At 49.2% G+C, this 18095-nt stretch overlaps 6 protein-coding genes across 6 annotated transcripts; 4 read left to right on the forward strand and 2 right to left on the reverse strand.

The window, feature by feature from the left end:
• The first annotated feature begins 414 nt into the window (after positions 1–414).
• Positions 415–5083, forward strand: M438DRAFT_99954 (uncharacterized protein). The gene is made up of 2 exons (XM_029910467.1): positions 415–601; positions 652–5083. Exon 2 carries the CDS (start codon positions 677–679, stop codon positions 4925–4927), a length of 4251 nt encoding a protein of 1416 aa, XP_029757161.1. The 5' UTR covers positions 415–601; positions 652–676; the 3' UTR covers positions 4928–5083.
• Positions 5084–5272: 189 nt separating this feature from the next.
• Positions 5273–5650, reverse strand: M438DRAFT_252090 (uncharacterized protein; the record flags this gene model as incomplete). Its single annotated transcript, XM_029899657.1, has 1 exon — positions 5273–5650. A coding segment is annotated over one exon (378 nt), but the record flags the coding sequence as incomplete, so codon positions are not given.
• Positions 5651–6715: 1065 nt separating this feature from the next.
• On the forward strand, positions 6716–8059 carry M438DRAFT_348353 (uncharacterized protein). Its single transcript, XM_029906127.1, has one exon. The coding sequence runs from the start codon at positions 7211–7213 to the stop codon at positions 7790–7792; it is 582 nt and encodes a 193-aa protein (XP_029757163.1). The 5' UTR covers positions 6716–7210; the 3' UTR covers positions 7793–8059.
• A 72-nt stretch (positions 8060–8131) lies between these two features.
• Positions 8132–10384, reverse strand: M438DRAFT_325108 (uncharacterized protein). The gene is made up of 2 exons (XM_029903079.1): positions 10366–10384; positions 8132–10313 (listed from the first exon to the last, which is right to left on the reverse strand). The coding sequence occupies exon 2, from the start codon at positions 9887–9889 to the stop codon at positions 8168–8170; it is 1722 nt and encodes a 573-aa protein (XP_029757164.1). The 5' UTR covers positions 9890–10313; positions 10366–10384; the 3' UTR covers positions 8132–8167.
• An 847-nt stretch (positions 10385–11231) lies between these two features.
• M438DRAFT_303166 (linoleate diol synthase) lies at positions 11232–14878 on the forward strand. Its single transcript, XM_029902149.1, has 3 exons — positions 11232–12192; positions 12245–12811; positions 12859–14878. Exons 1-3 carry the CDS (start codon positions 11312–11314, stop codon positions 14600–14602), a joined length of 3192 nt encoding a protein of 1063 aa, XP_029757165.1. The 5' UTR covers positions 11232–11311; the 3' UTR covers positions 14603–14878.
• A 955-nt stretch (positions 14879–15833) lies between these two features.
• On the forward strand, positions 15834–17752 carry M438DRAFT_348356 (uncharacterized protein). The gene is made up of 3 exons (XM_029906128.1): positions 15834–15956; positions 16015–17298; positions 17366–17752. The coding sequence occupies exons 2-3, from the start codon at positions 16128–16130 to the stop codon at positions 17530–17532; spliced, it is 1338 nt and encodes a 445-aa protein (XP_029757166.1). The 5' UTR covers positions 15834–15956; positions 16015–16127; the 3' UTR covers positions 17533–17752.
• Positions 17753–18095: the final 343 nt, after the last annotated feature.

The following is an 18095-nucleotide window of genomic DNA, read 5'->3' on the forward strand; positions in this document are numbered from 1 at the left end:
AACACATCTTTCACCCAGCTGTCTTCCTAGCCGGCCGACTCCACCAAGTATCGCAACGCTGTCAAGTCTTGGGAATCTGGAAAAGACTGGCTGTAACCATTTCGGAGCATCCTTTGTCGATATCTGCCATTCCCGTCCCTGTAATGCATGTTCTGGCACCAACTCCTCGGATGAAGGCATCGTAGTCACTTTCCGGAACATCTTGCCAGTTTCTTCTTGGAGTAACGGCGAGTTCAACCCATAGTCTTCAACCAGCCCTGCAATGAGGGCTCTGAAGCAAAAGCTCGCGTCGCGAGGTTCGCGAGAGAAGAAAGGACCCTTCGGATTAACGACTGTTTATCCAGGCAAAGTTGACCATATGTCAGACGCTCATATCGTATTTGTTCACGGACTCGGTGGGGGCTCAGAGCACACATGGACCAAAGATAAAGTCTTCTGGCCTCGCGATCTACTTCCTAGAGAAGAGGGATACGAAAATATCGCCGTACACTCTTTCGGCTACGACTCCGACTTCAAGAAAAGCAATGTTTTGAATATTGTCGACTTTTCCAATTCACTGTTAGCAAGCTTGGAGGACAGTTCGCTTATTTCCAGCTCGTTGGCAAGTACCGGATCTACCCCTATCTTAGACAACGTCTAACAATTCCAGAGCCCTGTCGTTCTTATCGGTCACAGTATGGGGGGTCTGGTAATCAAAAAAGCATACATCATCGCGAAGACCGGCAACAAATTCATGTCACTCTGCAGTCGCATCCGAGTCATGTGCTTTATTGCGACGCCCCATCATGGCTCTGCCCATGCAACAATGTTGTCGCACGTATTTCGATTTGCTCCCGGCATGAAACCGTACCTCAATGACCTGGCGAGCGAGTCGCCAGAAGTCAAGAGCATCAACAACTCGTTCCCGAGATACTCGCAAGATCTCGTACTGCATTCATTCTTCGAATCGCAGGCTTTACAGATCACTGGAGTCGGGGGTCCTCTAATCGTAGAGAAAATGAACGCTGTGCTAAGTGTGGGGAACGAACGGGCTGAGACGCTGAATGGTGACCACCGGAGTATCTGCAAATTTGGTTCAGCGGAAGACTCTAACTTCAAAAGAATTCATCAAGCACTTCGCAAGACTCTTTCCCAGATCATCGGACAAGGCCTCCAGAGTCTGAATGAGAACATCAATGCCCATCGAGGACTTCCATCAACGGTTGATAGTCAGGCAGCTGACCTGTGGCGATTAATTTCGGAGAAGATTCCAGGCACTTGCAAATGGCTAGATCAGAATGCCAACTATGATCGTTGGATAACAACGAAAGATGATACACTACTATGGATCAGAGGACCTCCTGCAGCAGGAAAATCTTTTCTTGCCGCTCACGTGGTCGACAAGTTACGAGGCGGTCCGAACAATGTGTGCTACTACTTTTTTGTCAAGGGAGACAAGAGTCGAACATCTGTGTCTTCCTTCTTACAATCAATGGCTAGCCAAACAGCATCCGCTGTACCAGAAGTCGCGAAGCTGATCGATGATATGTTGAAGGACGAACCCGAATTGGCAAGAGCTGTAGATCACAGCATAATATGGCGTAAACTGTGGTTGGATGGTATTCTCAGGCTGAAGCTAGACACAGCTCCTAAGCTGACCTGGATAATCGATTCTCTGGATGAGTGTCAGGCAGACGTGGCACTGTCCAAAATACTGATCCATCTCTGTGAGAAGCGGTTTGCAAGAATCCTGGTTACAGCAAAAGCCGATCATCACACCTATCACGTTGTACCCAGACTCGTAAACTCTCTGGACATACGCATAGAAGATACTCAAGAAGACATATCCGCATATCTGGACCAACAGCTGGATTCATCAGAGACACGATTGCGCAACGGAATCCTGGCCAAGTCAAATGGTTGTTTCCTGTGGGCCACTCTCGTCGTTCGCCGGCTGGAGAATGTACACGGCCTCGAGGCAAGGTTACAAGCAATTCAAAGTGAGCCTCCTGGCATGCAAGACCTCTACGCCAACATCTCGAAGTCATTGCCGGACCATCAGCTGTCTAGGACAATATTGACCTGGGTCTTTTGTGCTGTGCGGCCTCTCTCGCTTGCTGAACTCAGTTACGTACTGCCGGGCTTGAGCGACGAAGGTGACGACGATGCTGTTCGAACTCTCGTCTCCCGACACTGCCACGATCTCATGTATGTGGACAGCAATGATCAGGTTCGCACACGCCATTTGAGTGCACGGGACTTTCTGTTGCGTCCTGGCATCGATCACGGGGACTCGGGGCTTGCGATTGATCGTGCTACAGGTCACAAGACTCTGGCTTTAGGTTGTTTGAAGTATCTCCTTAGCTCGGAAATGAACAAGAAAAGTCGACACAAACTGAGCATCTCTCGTAGAAGGTCTCCATTCTCTAGCTACGCCGTCGACTCTTTCTACTTGCATCTCAACGAGAGCCCCGCTCAGGATCAAGAGCTGTTGAAACAACTCTCCACCTTTCTGAAGTCGGATAACCTTCTAGCCTGGATTGGTTACTCTGCTCGTAAGGGCAACCTAGAAACTGTGCTTCGAACTGCACAATCTCTCAAAGACTTCTTGCGACGAAAGTCAAAAACAGACCTTCTCATAGGGAAGGAGGTAGAAGTGGTCGACAAATGGGCGACAGATCTGGTGAAGCTCATAAGTAAGTTTGGGCGACATCTCTCGCTATATCCTCATACCATAAATGATTTGATACCACCATTCTGTCCTTCGACTACGGCTCCTTTCCAGCAATTTGCTAGCGATTGTGGTGGCATCGCGGTTTACGGACTCTCGGCAACTAACTGGGATGAATGTCTTTGTACCCTGGCCCCTTCTGACCACCACATAGAAAGATTCACTGGATCTTCCAGCAACACATCCTCTAGTAGCGCACGGAGAATATCGGAGACAGCATCTCAGCCTGGGACACTCACGTCTGTCGCCTCTGGAAAAAGCATCTTCGCCATAGGAAGCTCAACGGGTAAAATATCACTCTTCAACGATTCGACTTGTCTTGAAGAGGTTGTGATCAGACAGGATACCCGAGTCAAGGCTCTTAGATTCGCAACGCGCACACCTGTCTTGATCAGCGTAAGCAATCGAACTATTCACGCATGGAACACCCAGACGTCCAAGCCGATGTGGACGGCTGGAATTCAGAAAGAATGCATGGATCTTGCTTTCGTCGATGACGAGCGGGTGCTTCTTGTCGCGCTGCAGAACAACGTGTTGCTCACGTACAATGCTCTTGACGGCACGGTCCTGGATACTATTGAGTGGGCCAGAAGATTACAAGGGCGCTATGGCGACAAGTTCAAAAGCAAGTTCCCTCTGACAGCCACTTTCAAAACCGAACTGAGCACACTTGCCATCGTCTACCGGGGTCAGGATATAGTCTTGTGGAACTATGAAGAGGATACATATCAGTTATACAACCACGACACAGGGCTCTCGGACGGTTTGACTGTTCAGATGGCTAGCGTGAACACACTGTTATTCAGTCGGTCCCCGGAATCATCGCTTCTCGTTGCTAGCTACACTTTGGCAGATTTGGTTTTGTTCGATGTCCGCTTGAAGAAGGTGAAAGTGACTGTCTCCAAAGCTGGGGCGTACTATCGACTAAGTGCATCTCCCGATGGACGTACATTCGCAGCTGGTGCCAATGACGGGACTATCAAGTTATACGACTTCGAAACCTTGAGAGTGGTCTACACAATACGATCCGAGGACCACGCTATCACTACATTGGCTTTCAACCATGACTCTGTCCGCTTGTTCGACATCAGAGGAAATGGACGGAGTTGTCGAGTCTGGGAACCAGCCGCTCTCCTCCGCCGCGAAATTGAGACCGAGTCTGTCCGTACTCCCTCTACGTACAGCCGCGACAATCATGAAGACGTTATTGACCGCAATGATGACAATGTCTCCATTGTAACAGCACTAGCATGTCACAAAGAAGGCAGATACATTGTAGGAAAGAACGATGCCACAGTTTGGCTGTTTGATTCCCACTCTGGGAAGGCGGTGACACAACTTTTCAAGCTTCACGCCAGCATCACGAAACTCGGATTTTACAGAGAACATTCGCTATTGATCAGTGTGGATACAGCAGGATACCTATTTGTCCATCGCTTGCAACTTGAGCGAGATGAGTGGTGTGCGAAAGAGGTATTTCAGCATCAAAGCATGGGCACCGGTGTACAGCATTCCATTATGAATCACAAATGCGACCGAATCCTCATATGTGCCAACGACAAGGCTGCTGTTTATTCAATCCCCAGTGGTCAAGCTTTTGATGGCTCAATCGATCACGAACCCGAGGTCAGCTACGCATTCACATATCATCCGACAAATTCAAACATCCTCATTTCCGCTCATAGTCAGACGATCCGCTTGTATTCTTGGCAGAATCTCGCATCAGTTAATGTAAAAACTGGCATTAATCTTTCACAAGATTTAGAGTCAGACATGCAACTTCGAGGTGTTGCGCCGATCTTGAACAACTCGGCCCTCATTATCAACTACTCTGGTCACGGACTTAGAGTAAAGCCAAGGGCTTTCAGCATCCCTATTCCTGTGATTTCGCCCGGCTCTCATGAAATCAAAGTGATAGCCTATCAGCAGGCTGTCTGCGACCAGATGGAGTATTACATCGGCTCCTACCAAGATCTCGAGGTCTTCTTGGGCACTGACGGGTGGATATGCTCTGCCAACAAAACCTCATTCAAAGACAAAGATGAAGTCTTGCATCATTTCATGCCACCCTCAGATTGGGTGAGGGCCAATCCCAGGCTCGTTATCAATGTCACAGATCTGGGCGATATTCTCTTTGCATGGAAAGGAGAAGTTGCTGTTGTAAAGCATGGCCTAGATAAAGATTACGAGGTGAAGAGGGTTGCAGATGTCTTGTAGAATGCCAAGTTCAGACCGACTTTTTCCAATGAAGGAGCGATGGCTGTCGGGGCTCAACGCGATTTCTTCTCCAGGCCGCACAACGTATCATCAAAAGTCTTGCGCGTTGCGTCACCCAACCAGCCTCTATCGCCAGTATCATCAACCAACACATCTTCATTCAACAGATAATCTGGGAACTACGCACGAGAGAAAGACATATCGAGCCTAGTTTGAGTGATCGGCTAGGACAACGATTAAGTGATTATCGAGATATCATATGATATCCTGCACTGTGCAGCCTGGGCTTCATCTCGTCCCACCATGTCTAGTCTAGACATTGTGCTTCTGTTTCGGCGTGTCGATGTGATTACACATCTCTGTACACAGCCTGAACATGATTGCTGGCCGCAGACGTTTGCCTATCTCATGATCATGGAACATTTTGAACGCCACACGCTTCACCATGGCATCCATGTCGTTTGCAGACATTCGAGTAAAGTCCTGTGCATGCGTGACGGCAGAAGCTCCACGTTCACAATGCTCGGCTAGCGCATACAGCTGCGAGGCCAACGGCAGAGTGGCGTCCACCACTTGTATAATTTCATCTCCTAAAAGTCCAAACAGACCGCTGTCGGCAGCTCGTCCAAGGTCGAGGTGTATAACGAGCACTCTCACAATTACCATCCATTCTGGCAGCAGCTTCAGTGCCGCCAGGTCTTCCTGCCTGCCTTCGCGCAAGGGCTTGCTTTCAAACCACCGAGAAAGAGGTTTGTCATAAGGCTCCTCCTCCCCTATATTAACGAGCATTTCGTTCAGCATGAAAGATGCTGATCCATTCAGACGCTTCGCTTCCTGGGCCAAAAGAGTCAAAGGGTGACCATCCAGACTAGGTACAAAATCTGTGTCATAGAATGAGGTCCAGTTCAGATGTACAATGTCGCGGGAAGCATCCTGCCAGGAACCGTGGTCTATAGCGTTGCCGGTTTTCCAATCAGCGTCATGCGGCCCGTCAACACTCCACGCGCCCCTACACCACTCGAGGCATGAAACCCATCTTCCTGTAGCAGATGCGACTCTACGCGACTCACGGCATACTCGCGTGAGTAACGGCGGGCGAACGTTGCTTCGACTGGTTTTTCCGAGCCAACAGGGAATATTGTCATCTTCCTCTTCGAGGACCTCGTAGACAAATCTTTCGATAGGTTGGTCTAATTCGTATACCCGATGCGGCAGGCAGAGGCGCCATATCTCTTCGCGAATTTCAAGGGGTAGGTGCGGGAAGGGGTGAAAGGTATCGCTGGCCATCCTCGTGTTGTTGAAAGTGATGTTGGAGTTGAAAGTCGCGTTGACCGCTATAAAGTCCACGGACTGAAAAGCAGAAACATATCTGTATACTGCGTGAAGCTTAGGAGGATATGCGCAGGCAACAGAAGAGGGTGTACGAGTGTGAAAGAAAGTCGTTGGCTTATGGGTAGATGAGTGGGATATATCCGTACAGTCTGGCGGGATATTAGGTCTTGGCACTTTCGGGATGAAGTTCGCGGTGTCGATAGTGGATGTGTGAGACAATGTCACGCGGTGGCCTCGAACCAATGAGGACCACTATAATCCAAAACAGCGAACTATGCGAAGATCGCTAGTGTGACACAAAGGTGCAAAGGTGTAAAGATAACAACATGCGGTGATTGAACAGCGCCAAAACAAGCCAAAGTCGCGAAGCACGGACTCCCGAGTCAAGGCTGCCACCAGATTAACTCGGGCAGGAAACCGAAGTCTCGTGCGTTGCGTCAACCAACCACCTCTATCGTCAGTATCATCAATCAGTCTGTTATCGATCACAACTTGGTTTATTCTTCTTTCGAATCATACGCCCAGATGCTTCCTTTCTTGGTTTTGCCTCCAGAGATACGGCTGATGATCTACGAACTCCTACTAGAGGACCCCATAAAAGACGGAAAGCGCACCACATTCACGGTTGACCTCGAAAACAGCACCAGAACGAGATAGGATCGCGTTCGTTGCACTCAAATCGATCTGCCGCACAACGTAGGCCACTCGGCCGATACGTGCCATCTTGACATACCGCCGTCCACGATACATCATCTCGACTTCACAGACCTGATATCACTTGTCAGGACCAACAAGAGGTTGTATACGGAAGCAAGTCCAACCATATACAACAATGCAGATCTCGCCTTTTCGTTTTGGCGACCTTCCTTCGTCGGCGAAGCCCCGAAGACCACGTTGGGTATCATGCCTCTTCTACTTTTTCTCGACCAGCACAGTCCAGTGACACGCACAATGTTTCATTCCCTGGTCATTGAAGATCCGCATTGTACTATGTCTCCTCGGGATATGGGAGCTATTGTCAACCTCATCAATCTTGACTTGCCTCAGTTACGCGTCTTTGGCGTCAAATCCATTGGACCAAGCGCGGTAACTTGGTTCGCAGATCGAGTCAACACCTACTGTATGGGCCTTTACCGAACCACGTTTCTCATTCAGCCCGTTGCTCGCCTCAGGCCCAACATCCGCACTTTCCTTGAACTACCCTTCTTGTCAGATACAGTCTTGAACGGTCCACGCATCCGGCCAGCGACTGCTTCAACACAGCGATACATGTGCACTCGGTTGATGCGCGGAATCTCACAGATTGTCGAAATCCGTCATACTGCACAACGGTGTCATACGTTGTCGCTGTACCATGGAGATTATCTACAGGCGACATTGGCTCTTCGTTCGATGTCAGATACAGAACTGCCGACTCAGGACGCCATTGCTAGGATCGAAGCTACTCTGGAAAGTGCTCGTGAGCGCAGCCGAGCCTTGTCGGCGCACCGAACTTGGCTACTGGCGATGAGAGGAATCCACCAGATGCGTTAGAGTTGGATGGGACAGGGAAGAGGAAGTCTTAAGCTCTCGTTGGTATTGCATCACTATCGGTAATACTTTATGCATTCAATCTTTACGCTACAATCTCACATTAGTACCTCCGCGTGTGCTAAACTTTGTCATGTATGCAATTTGGTCACTGGAGGAATACATGATTCTGGCTCCGTCAGAGATAGCCTCGACTGAGAGCTCAACGATCAAGGAGGGCATCTCTGTGCGCCCCTATGCTAAGCTCAAACACAACTTACATTTCTGCAGCCTAGATAACCCCAGTTATGGCCATGTGAAATGACTAGGTCGCAGTACAGCACAGTCGCAACTCATGAACAACATCGCAGATCTTAGATGTGTACTGCTACAAGATATCTAGACAATGAATCTCCAAGCCGCATTCCTGCCAAGTCGAACTTGCGGCTTATAGCCAGTATCCTGCATGCGCTGCTGCACCGTCCAATGCAGATTCGGCTCTGACTCCTGAACAACACGATATCTACCCATATTCATCCTCACCTTCTTCACCCAAGTGTCCGAATCTTTCGGCTGCAGACGGACTTTGATCGGCCATACTTCCAAAATCCACCAGAACTTGGCTTGTACGAGTTGATCGTTCAGCGGTGCGATTGCATCGAGACAATCTTCCATTTGTTCGGGCACCCAGTGTTCGGCGATCTTTTGCTTTTCTGCATCTTGCCAGAGATTTACGTTGTAGAAACCGTGTTTGTGGTCGTCGTCTTGTGCTTCCAACACTGTTGACCTACGAGAGATAGGTGCTATTTCGCCTTGATGGTATTTCTCCATCGTCTTCGGGGAAGGGCCCACGGTTGGTCTTTCGAGTTTGTGGTAGACTGGGTAGAGCATGTGGACATCGATGCCTTCTTCGGCGAGACGGTGTGTATTGAAGAGGATCCCGGTGTTGCATTCGAAGCATTGGCGTATCATCCAGCGGAGGGGGATTTGAGATGGTTTGTGTCGTTGTTCATTTGCGACTGCGCCGCCTCCGACGTCGGCGTGGCAGCCGGCGAACCAGACTTCGAGACAGTCGACATCTCTTGCGACATTGTTGGCGTCGGAGCCGACTCTTTGGATCTTTTCGCCTTCGGTGTATGTCTCGGCAGTGCTGTTGGACTCGAGTCTTTGTCGCGGTGGTTCGGCCTGGCCTTCGGTTGCAGCTTTTGTGGTCCAGCGAGATTCAGGGTCGGTGTGATCTTTTTGCTGATACCGACATACTTTGAACTTGGATCTGCGCTCATCCAAGCCCATAGCATGTCTGAAGTAGAATGGCTTGTTCTTTGGAGTACTACTCAACGGCAGTTTTCTCGGGATGAAGCCAACACTGGCAACACTGTCGAAGACTCCGACGAAGTACACATTGACGTCGATGCAGAAAGTTCTCTTGAAGTCGGCGCTCATGTCCCATCCATTTTGAGTGTCGTCCTTGTAGAACTTGTACGCGAATGGTATCTGAGCGCGATTGTGTGCTGGCAAAAGTCCAACTTTGTGAAGCATGCCTGCGAGGCAGCGAGCTGTGTATGCGCCTCTCGAGAAGCCAAAAAGGCAGATCTTGTCACCTTCGCGGTAGGTCTGCATGAGAAAGCGGTAGGCATCTCTGATATGGACACCGAGACCGCTACCCACGGCCATGTCGACGGCAGCTGCAATGCCATCGCTCAGACCTCCACTGTTGTATGTGCCAATGCCCGTTTGATAGTATGTGAGTTGTTGTGGATCATCTTTCTTGAGGCAGCTGACGAGATGTACGATGTTGCTGTTATCTCCGTCGAATTTGTCGCCAGTACCATCAAGACAGATGATCAAGGTACGACCTTTTGGTGTATCCTGGTCTTCGATTGCGCGAAGATATCTGGGCAATTGGCGATTGCTTGGTTTGCTCGGCGGGTGTTCTACAGGTGAAAAGGGTGCAGGTGTTGAGACAGGCTCCGATTGCATGGGATACGATGAGCGTCGAGCCATGCTTGCGGATTCGTTTGTGTCAGAGCTCAAGATGTCAGTAAGTTTGAATTGCTGCAAAGAGCAATTGAAGAGACACGCGGCATGCTGGAAAGAGGATACATGATGACGGCAATTCATACCACAGTCTTCCCCATGTCATCGTCCGCGCGGTATCCTCACCAGCACACCATCAATTGCCAATCAATTCGTGCTTTGAACCTATTCAGCATGGACGTTGCAGATCTCAGGGATATACCAATAACCAGGATGACGGTCACGTCCCGATCCGCTTTACCAAACATGTGAGATCTACCGGTGAGCACGATCTCCTCGACCCACCTTTGATGTGATCAGCGTAGCACGCCCGCACTACTGTAGGCCAGCGACTACAGGAACTCTAAAACGGCGGTGCGTTTGCCAGATTTGGGAGCCTCACGAGCTCAGCTTCCTCGTTCTGATGAAACTTAATATCAAAGGTCATAACGGGTGTCAAGGCGGAGCGACGAAATATAACGACGACACTTGCTTGTGGTGGAAACAATAATACTCCGAGAGGTACTAGCTGCGAAACACATCAGCGATATGCAGGAGATGATGCAAAATTGAAGACATGCTAGAGTCAAAAGAACGTCGTTGTTCGGGAACCTTTCTCGAATCGTTCGCAGCTGCCTAAACGAACGCTTCACCGCCGCCTTTGCGATCAAGGCAGCTACGTTGGTGCTGTTGTAAGCTAGGTCGTCAAATCAAGCAGCAAGGTGATGGTGCGGGAACGGTGTTCGGCTATCGACGCTAGTGTTATCAACAAGCGTGGTGGAGTGTATCTCTGGCGCACCGCAACGCCAAGCTAAGAGAGAAGCTCATGAAAACAGGTACGTGCGCAAGCTCGTTGCATCAACTTTGAAAAAGATGGCTTCAACAGGATGCTGATCTACCTCTCCAGCCTCCTTGTGTAGTTTGAACATGTCCAAAACCGGAGAAGACGTTATACTCGAAGAGTGCTTAGCCAATCATGGTCACACTGAAGATCATGCAGCTACTGCGAGTCTACAAGATTTCCAGTCTCGAGATTGCATAGCCGATACACGACCCTGGCAATAATATCTGTGTCATTCATGCTCGAGCTTTTACTAAACCACGCCTGCTGAACACTGCCAAAAGACGGCGATCTCCAAGGTATCTCATATTCGACTGCTAGCCTGTCTACTTTGAGAAATGCGTCGCAGGATATCTTCGGCCAATCACAGAATCAGGCAGGTACGAGCTACAGGCTAAACATTGATATACGAGCAGGCTATACATTCAACGGGTAGACATAAGTACAATGCTGATCCTCCATCGTCGGGAAATATGTGGGTATCAAGATCGTCGCCCACGCCCTTGTCCAATAACCTGGTAGTTGGTAATCGTGCGTCGCCATGGTGCATCAACGTACGTAAGTAAGCATGATCTGGAGATGATATATCTACGACCAAGAGGGTCAAACGACTCCTGGAAGTACTTTGATCATTCCTCCTGTCTAACTTTGTTACTTTCTCCCACACAACCACTACAATCACAGTCATGGCAGTCGGCCAACTCAAATCATTGATCGGATCTATCCGAAGGAAGCCATCCACCGCTCCGGACCGCAAGACTGATGTCGAGGCGGATCTAAAGCCCATGAACGAGAAGACTTCCCTCATCCATGATCTCACACACATGAAGGTGAAGGACATGAGAACTGTCGCACAAGGCTTGACGACGATTGCATCTGGCGAGCCCATGGATGACAAGGATCTACTACTCGAGCATGGTGTTGCTGCACTACAGACTGCGCCGCCGAACAGTGGAATGTCCTCAATGGTTTCGGAAGGTTTTATCAAGATGCTGTACAATGACCTGCCTCATCCACCAGTGACACTGGCTGGACCTACGGCAAGATATAGACGACACGATGGAGGCAACAACAACCCATGGAATCCGGAGATGGGCAAAGCTGGAACACCATACAGTCGAAGCGTTCCTCCCATGAGACCGAAAGGTCCCAATCTTCCCGACCCAGAGCTTGTTTACGAGCAGCTGCTCAAGCGAAAGGGTCCATTCCGTGAGCACCCCTCTGGTCTCAACAGACTTTTCTTCTCCTTTGCCACAATCGTCATCCACGAGTGTTTTCAAACTTCTCGAACGGACTCTTGGATCAACGAGACCTCGAGTTACGTTGATCTGAGCACTCTATACGGAAACACAGAAGTGGAGCAGAAACGAGTCCGCACATACAAAAATGGACTCATCTACGCAGACTCGATCGCTTCTGAAAGAATCATGATGATGCCTCCTGGCGTCATCGCAGTCTTGATAATGTTTTCGAGAAATCACAACAGCATTGCCCATTCACTATTCTCCATCAACGAGGAGGGCAAGTACAAAGACTGGGATACTTTGGATGAGAAGCAGAGGATAGCGTGAGTTGTGGTTCATCCAACCGACATACCATGATTGCTAACAATACCATAGGCAAGACGAGGACATCTTCCAGCTTTCTCGCAACATCAATGTGGGCTTCTTCGCGACTGTCGTCCTGAAAGATTATGTTGCAGCCATCTTGAACACACCAAGGGCCAACTCGGAATGGTCTCTGGATCTAGGAGCTGAGATCAAGCAAGCTGGCACACGAGTCGAACGCGGTACCGGTAATGTCGTCTCTGTTGAGTTTGCCGTGCTCTACCATTGGCATGCTGCACTCAGCGCCGCTGATGCCAAGTGGATGGAAGACCTGCTGAGAGACAACCTTCCTGAGCTCGGCTCAATAGATGACGTGACCCCTGACATGTTCAAGAAGGTTCTCATGACGGAGGGTCATAAGCTAAAGGACTCTCTTCCTAGAGATTGGACATTCGGTGGTCTTAAGAGGAAAGCCGATGGAATGTTCGACGATGTTGATCTTGCTGAAATCATCAAAGATTGCATTGAGTCTCCAGCGCATGCTTTTGGTGCGCACGGTACACCTGCTAGCTTGAAGATCGTTGACATCATGGGAATGCTCCAAGCTCGAGACAAGTTCCAAGTTTGCACAATGAACGAGTAAGTGTTTCTACATGTAAGAAACATGGAGATACTGACTGTTCTAGGTTCCGTCGCTACCTGAACTTGAAGGCATACAACAGCTTCGAAGAGTGGAACCCGGACAAGGAAACTGCCAGAGCTGCTGAACTTCTTTACGGTCACATCGACAACCTCGAGCTCTATCCGGGTCTCATGGCAGAGGTCACGAAGCCTCCTATGCCTGGCAGCGGTGTCTGTCCAGGTCAGACGACTGGTCGCGGTATTCTTGATGACGCTGTCGCTTTGGTTCGAGGAGACCGATTCCTGTCTTATGACTTTAACAGTTCTACCTTGACGAATTGGGGTGTTACCAAGCTCAGCACTTCTCCACCAGGTGCTTACGGAGGTATGCTGCCCCAATTGCTCCTTTCTGGGCTGCCTAATGCCTTCACTGGAACGTCTGCCTATGCTCTGCTGCCATTCTATACACCCAAGGCTGCGGCAGGCATCCTCAAGGGCAACGGTGTGATTGATCAATACGACCTCACGAGACCTCGAAGTGACAGAGGTGTCGTTGCCATTCACACACAAGAGGGCTGTAAAAAGGTATTCGAAGATCGTGAAAACTTCCGTGTCATGTACCAAGCCGCCATTAGGAATTGTACAGACGGTCACGACTTCATGATTGGATGGGATCAAGCAAAGAAACACGACGACAGATCCAAGATTTTGCACAAGGTTTTCTTCGAAGACAACTTCGAGGCGAACGTCACCAAATTCTTCCGAACTAATGTTGCGCAACTCATCGTGAAGAGCTCGCTGAAGTATCAAGGCACTAGGCGCTCCATTGATATCGTGCGAGACGTCACCAATGTCACGCCTATTCTTTGGCTGGCCGAAAGATTCGCCATTCCTCTGAAGACAGAGAAGAACCCTCGCGGCATGTTGTCGATTCCCGAGCTCTTCGGAATCTACCTGGTTCTCTTCATGTACCAGAGCTTCAACATCCTACCACTCAACGAGACGAAATTGAGAGATGGTTCCATGAAAGTCGCTCCAGTCTTACGCAAGATCTTGACAACGCATCTTCAAACCCAGCAAGGTGTCAAGGAAGCTGTTGTCGATTGGCTCGCAAAGGGCTCAGCATACGAAGTTGGTCCAGATGCGGATCGCATTTACCATGCCTTGAACGACACCAAGCTGCCGATCGGTGACTTGGTCGGTGATTGCATTGGTATGGGCGCACCTGTTGCTGGAAACATTACTCAGCAAGCATCGCTGCTCATCGATCTGTTCCTCAGCCCTGGCTACGGGGTCTACAAGGAACGTATCATCGAGCTCGCTCACAAAGATGACTCGGCATCTGAGCGCGAACTTCAAGGCTTCGTCTACGAAGGTATGCGTCATGCAGGCGTAGTCCCTGGCCTGCCTCGCGTCGCATCTCAAGACGTCACCATCAACGACGGCACCCGCGGTCCCATCCACGTAAAAGCCAACCAAACCGTTCTCATTGCCACTTCAAAAGCATCCATGGACCCCGTCGCTTTTCCCAACCCAGAAAAACTGGATCCTCACCGTCCCTTCAGCTCTTACATTCTCCTCGGCCATGGACTGCATTTCTGCTTCGGTGCGAGATTGGTTGGTGTGTCGCTGGCTGCTACACTGAAGGAAGTGTTCAAGCTCAAGAATTTACGCCGTGCGCAGGGTCGTGCTGGTCATTTCTCGATTGTTGAGCATGAAGTCGCTGGTGTAAAGATGAGACAATACCTTGATGACACCTCGAAGGAGTCGCCTATTCCGATGACGCTCGTTCTCGAATACGACGAGTAATGAGGAATTAGATGCATGTTATATAGTAGACACACACTGATACAAATCTCGTGACGAAAAACGATAACATTTGACTAGAAGAATGAGCTGTTCTCCCAGCTCGCCTCGTCTCGTCCTAGTCCTATTTCTAGTCCCGTTGCCCGATCCTGGGGCGCAGCGGTCGCTGTTCCGTTGAGCTGCAGCCTTGAGGCCACCACATACAATGACCTCGATGTGCGCTCGAATTCTTGTTTGCCAACTTATAGCAATAATAGTTGGTTGCGGAAAGACAACTCTCATGTGAGACCTTATCTCTATCCCCACTCAAGTTCCAGTCCCTATTAACAATCATCTCAGCTCAATCGTTATTCAACAGCTCGCGAAAGAAGCCAGCAACACAAAAAACGCAGCTCCTATTGCTTACTTCTATTGCTCGAGGAACAGCTCTGAAACAGCGAGATGACCCATGTCAAGTATTGAGGGCACTCACTAAACAACGGATGCGCTCCAAGCCCTCAGGCGTAGAAACCATATTGAATCCGGGCTGTAAGATGGGATCCCACGATTTACGAAACCCTTCCTAGAGCGCCGGGTGTCCGATGCTCATGCGTGATCTGACTAGATCAAAAGCATTAGCTGAAAACTTTTGCTTCTTCTCATACCCGCGTAAGATGACTCTGCGTTCAAACGAGTGTATAATGATCTGCGTCATGCAGTAGGCTCGGCTTTTAGAACAACACAACATCCACCTTGTCAATGTCTGACTATCGTTAGACCACTTCTTAATGTTCAGAGTATTCATTACACACCCACCTCTGTAGGATACGCCACTGCTCTGAGAGAAGATCGAATACTTTAGCATGTGACCAAGATATACTACATACTCCTAAAGAGTGGTCGCTTCCGAGAGGCTTAGCGATCGCACGTACCAATGATCTGCATTTCACAGATAAGGTTGGGGTCGGCTCGTGACTGTCGGCACCGCTACCAAACAGCTTAAACATATCAGGAAAGGATTCTTATACATAAGTAAGGCAATGATCAAAAGTTCGCAACGCTCAGGTGGATACACGACCATCATTCGTCGATTGCAAATTTTTCTTTCGCAAAGATCAAAGGCCTTTACGCACGTATACAGCGCTGTTCAGCACAATTCACCTTCACCCCCTGCAATATTTCAGTTTAGCACATCAATACAGTTGCGGTGATCTATCATGTTCTGCTGTGGATGACTATGGCAAGCATTGATGACCGATGTCCCAAAACGGTGGTCATCGCGTTGAATGCGAATATGTTCAGGTCTCAATCTCCACGATAAGGCGTGAAGAGCTAACAAGCAATTTTATATCTCCACACTGTGCGTTGAACTGTTTAGGCAAGTGATATACAGATCAACGACACAAATTCAAGCACCCATGATGACAGTCCAGTAGCAGACATGGCGATCCGAGAGTTGTGCTAGGATATAAACAGTAGGCGTGTCTCTACAGCTCCGCCACTCTTCTTCAATGCGCTTCAGTTTTCTGGTCCTCGAAGCTGTATTAACATGTCCGACCAAACACATGCCGAAGAAGGGCGAGCCCATGGCTCTTACTCGACGCGAGGTGGTTCTTCCACGAAACCACTACATTCTCAGGATGACGAGAAGGGAATCAAGCACCAATCACGAAACTGGCGGAACTTCTTCGATGGCGACGCTGAGTACAACCCAAACCAGGAGTTCGTATATCCACCACCACCAGAGCGAAAAAGCGAGCTTCAGGTCTTCCAAAATCTCGTCGGCATCCACTTCCTAAGAGAAGGTGGTGGTCTGTTGTATCCGGCTCATCAAAAAGTTCTTGGCCAGCAGCGACCGGTTTCTGCAATGACTGATATCTTCTTTGCCTCCAAAGCTGCTCACGAAAGATTTCGCAATCGTGGTCTGTACAACAGATGTCTGGCCCAGGATCAAAAGAATCGAGTCATGTATGGGCTCTCGAACTACGTAATCACCTTCCTCTACCTGCTTCAAATTCTCATCGCCGCAGCAATCACTGGTCTATCAGCCACTCAGACTGGTGAAACCGCACTGACGGTGCTGGGTGCCATCAACACTGTTCTTGCGGGTGTTCTTGCGTGGCTCAACGGTCAAGGTATGCCCACACGATTCAGACGTGCAAGAGACCAATACCGCGAAGTCGTCAAGGCGATCGAAGCTGCAGAGAGGACTTTCGCCGAAATCAACTACCGGGAGTGGGAAGGCGACTCCCGACCAGACCCATTTGCAGTGCGAGACAGACTGGAACAACTATACGAAGACGCAAGAGCCGATCAAGAATCGAACTACCCGGACACTCAAGAAGGCCCAAATAAGAATCAGATGGAGAACACGAAGCGCGTAATGGAGGATCAGATCCGACAACATCAGACCGAAAAGAACAAGCAGGCAGATGAGCTCAAGCGTCTGCAGAAGGAGATTCAGAGCTCAACAGACTGGAGCAAAGAGCGGGAAGACGCCATACAACGAGACTTCGACGAAAAGGAAGCGCAACTCCGAGACGTGTTGGCGCGTGAAAGGGAAAAGGTAGAGAAGGCCACAGAAGCGATACGAAACCTGAGACCAGAAATCCTGGGTCGATTGAAGGAGAGCATGACGAGACGTGGTGGCCCGACATCTGCACAAGACCAAACAGACACGACAACCTCGGAAGTCGCAGACATGGATGAACAATCTACCCGTGAGTCTTGACTTCCTCAAGATAGCCCCAGTCTGTTCCATTAACTGACGCTGCACGTGTGAGATAGCCACAACGAGAGGCAAAGCTGCGCCACCCAGTCCTTCGATGCCTGAGGAAGTCCATATAGCGCCGATGAGCTTATCTAGTCCATCGCTACAGGCGAGTAGAGAATCGCATCTTCAGATCCTGAACCGAAGGCGCCGCGAGGAAGAAGCACGTAAAGCAGAAGAGTAGGGAATGTAGATAGGGCCATGAGCGTCGCAAAACTCGTGTGTTGCTACCAAGCCGTAAGACCTCAATATATTAAAACTGCTTTTCGTGACTCGTTTTGCCGGGTCTCACTGGATTCGGACACATTTCACCGCCTTCCTAGATTTGATGTCTTTAAACGCGCGTTTATAGTCGTTAGCTTTATAGATGGTAGTCATCTTCCTTATAGAAAGGTATGCTTTCTGATATTAATCGATAAGAAATAAGGCCATCTATAAAAGAACTAGAACTAGCTATACTAAACATCTTAACTAATCTTACCTTAATAGAATAGATTTGCCTTAGTAGTAGGTGATATACTTCTTTTCTAGAATAAACATCTTATATATTTTGCAATCTTTTTCTCTCCTATCATATAAACTCCTGCTGATTCATCCACAAAACTTAGATCTATCCTTAACATAAAACACAACAGCTATTTTCTCTGCTTCACCAAGATTTCAGGACATATCTTCTGTTTTCTTTTTTCTCACTCACACATCCCGTTCTCGAATACGACGAGTAATGAAGAACCAGATACTGTATGT

This window comes from Aureobasidium pullulans (assembly GCF_000721785.1).
Source record: "Aureobasidium pullulans EXF-150 unplaced genomic scaffold scaffold_21, whole genome shotgun sequence".
Classification (NCBI taxonomy): Eukaryota; Fungi; Ascomycota; class Dothideomycetes; order Dothideales; family Saccotheciaceae; genus Aureobasidium; species Aureobasidium pullulans.

Bases quoted from the DNA above. Each gene is read 5' to 3' on its own strand.
- M438DRAFT_99954 (XM_029910467.1), top strand. From the start codon at position 677: ATGGGGGGTCTGGTAATCAAAAAAGCATACATCATCGCGAAGACCGGC.
- M438DRAFT_348353 (XM_029906127.1), top strand. From the start codon at position 7,211: ATGTTTCATTCCCTGGTCATTGAAGATCCGCATTGTACTATGTCTCCT.
- M438DRAFT_325108 (XM_029903079.1), bottom strand. From the start codon at position 9,889: ATGAATTGCCGTCATCATGTATCCTCTTTCCAGCATGCCGCGTGTCTC.
- M438DRAFT_303166 (XM_029902149.1), top strand. From the start codon at position 11,312: ATGGCAGTCGGCCAACTCAAATCATTGATCGGATCTATCCGAAGGAAG. The intron at 12,193-12,244 runs GTGAGTTGTGGT...ACAATACCATAG, and splicing joins GATGAGAAGCAGAGGATAGC to GCAAGACGAGGACATCTTCC. The intron at 12,812-12,858 runs GTAAGTGTTTCT...TGACTGTTCTAG, and splicing joins CAAGTTTGCACAATGAACGA to GTTCCGTCGCTACCTGAACT.
- M438DRAFT_348356 (XM_029906128.1), top strand. From the start codon at position 16,128: ATGTCCGACCAAACACATGCCGAAGAAGGGCGAGCCCATGGCTCTTAC. The intron at 17,299-17,365 runs GTGAGTCTTGAC...CGTGTGAGATAG, and splicing joins CATGGATGAACAATCTACCC to CCACAACGAGAGGCAAAGCT.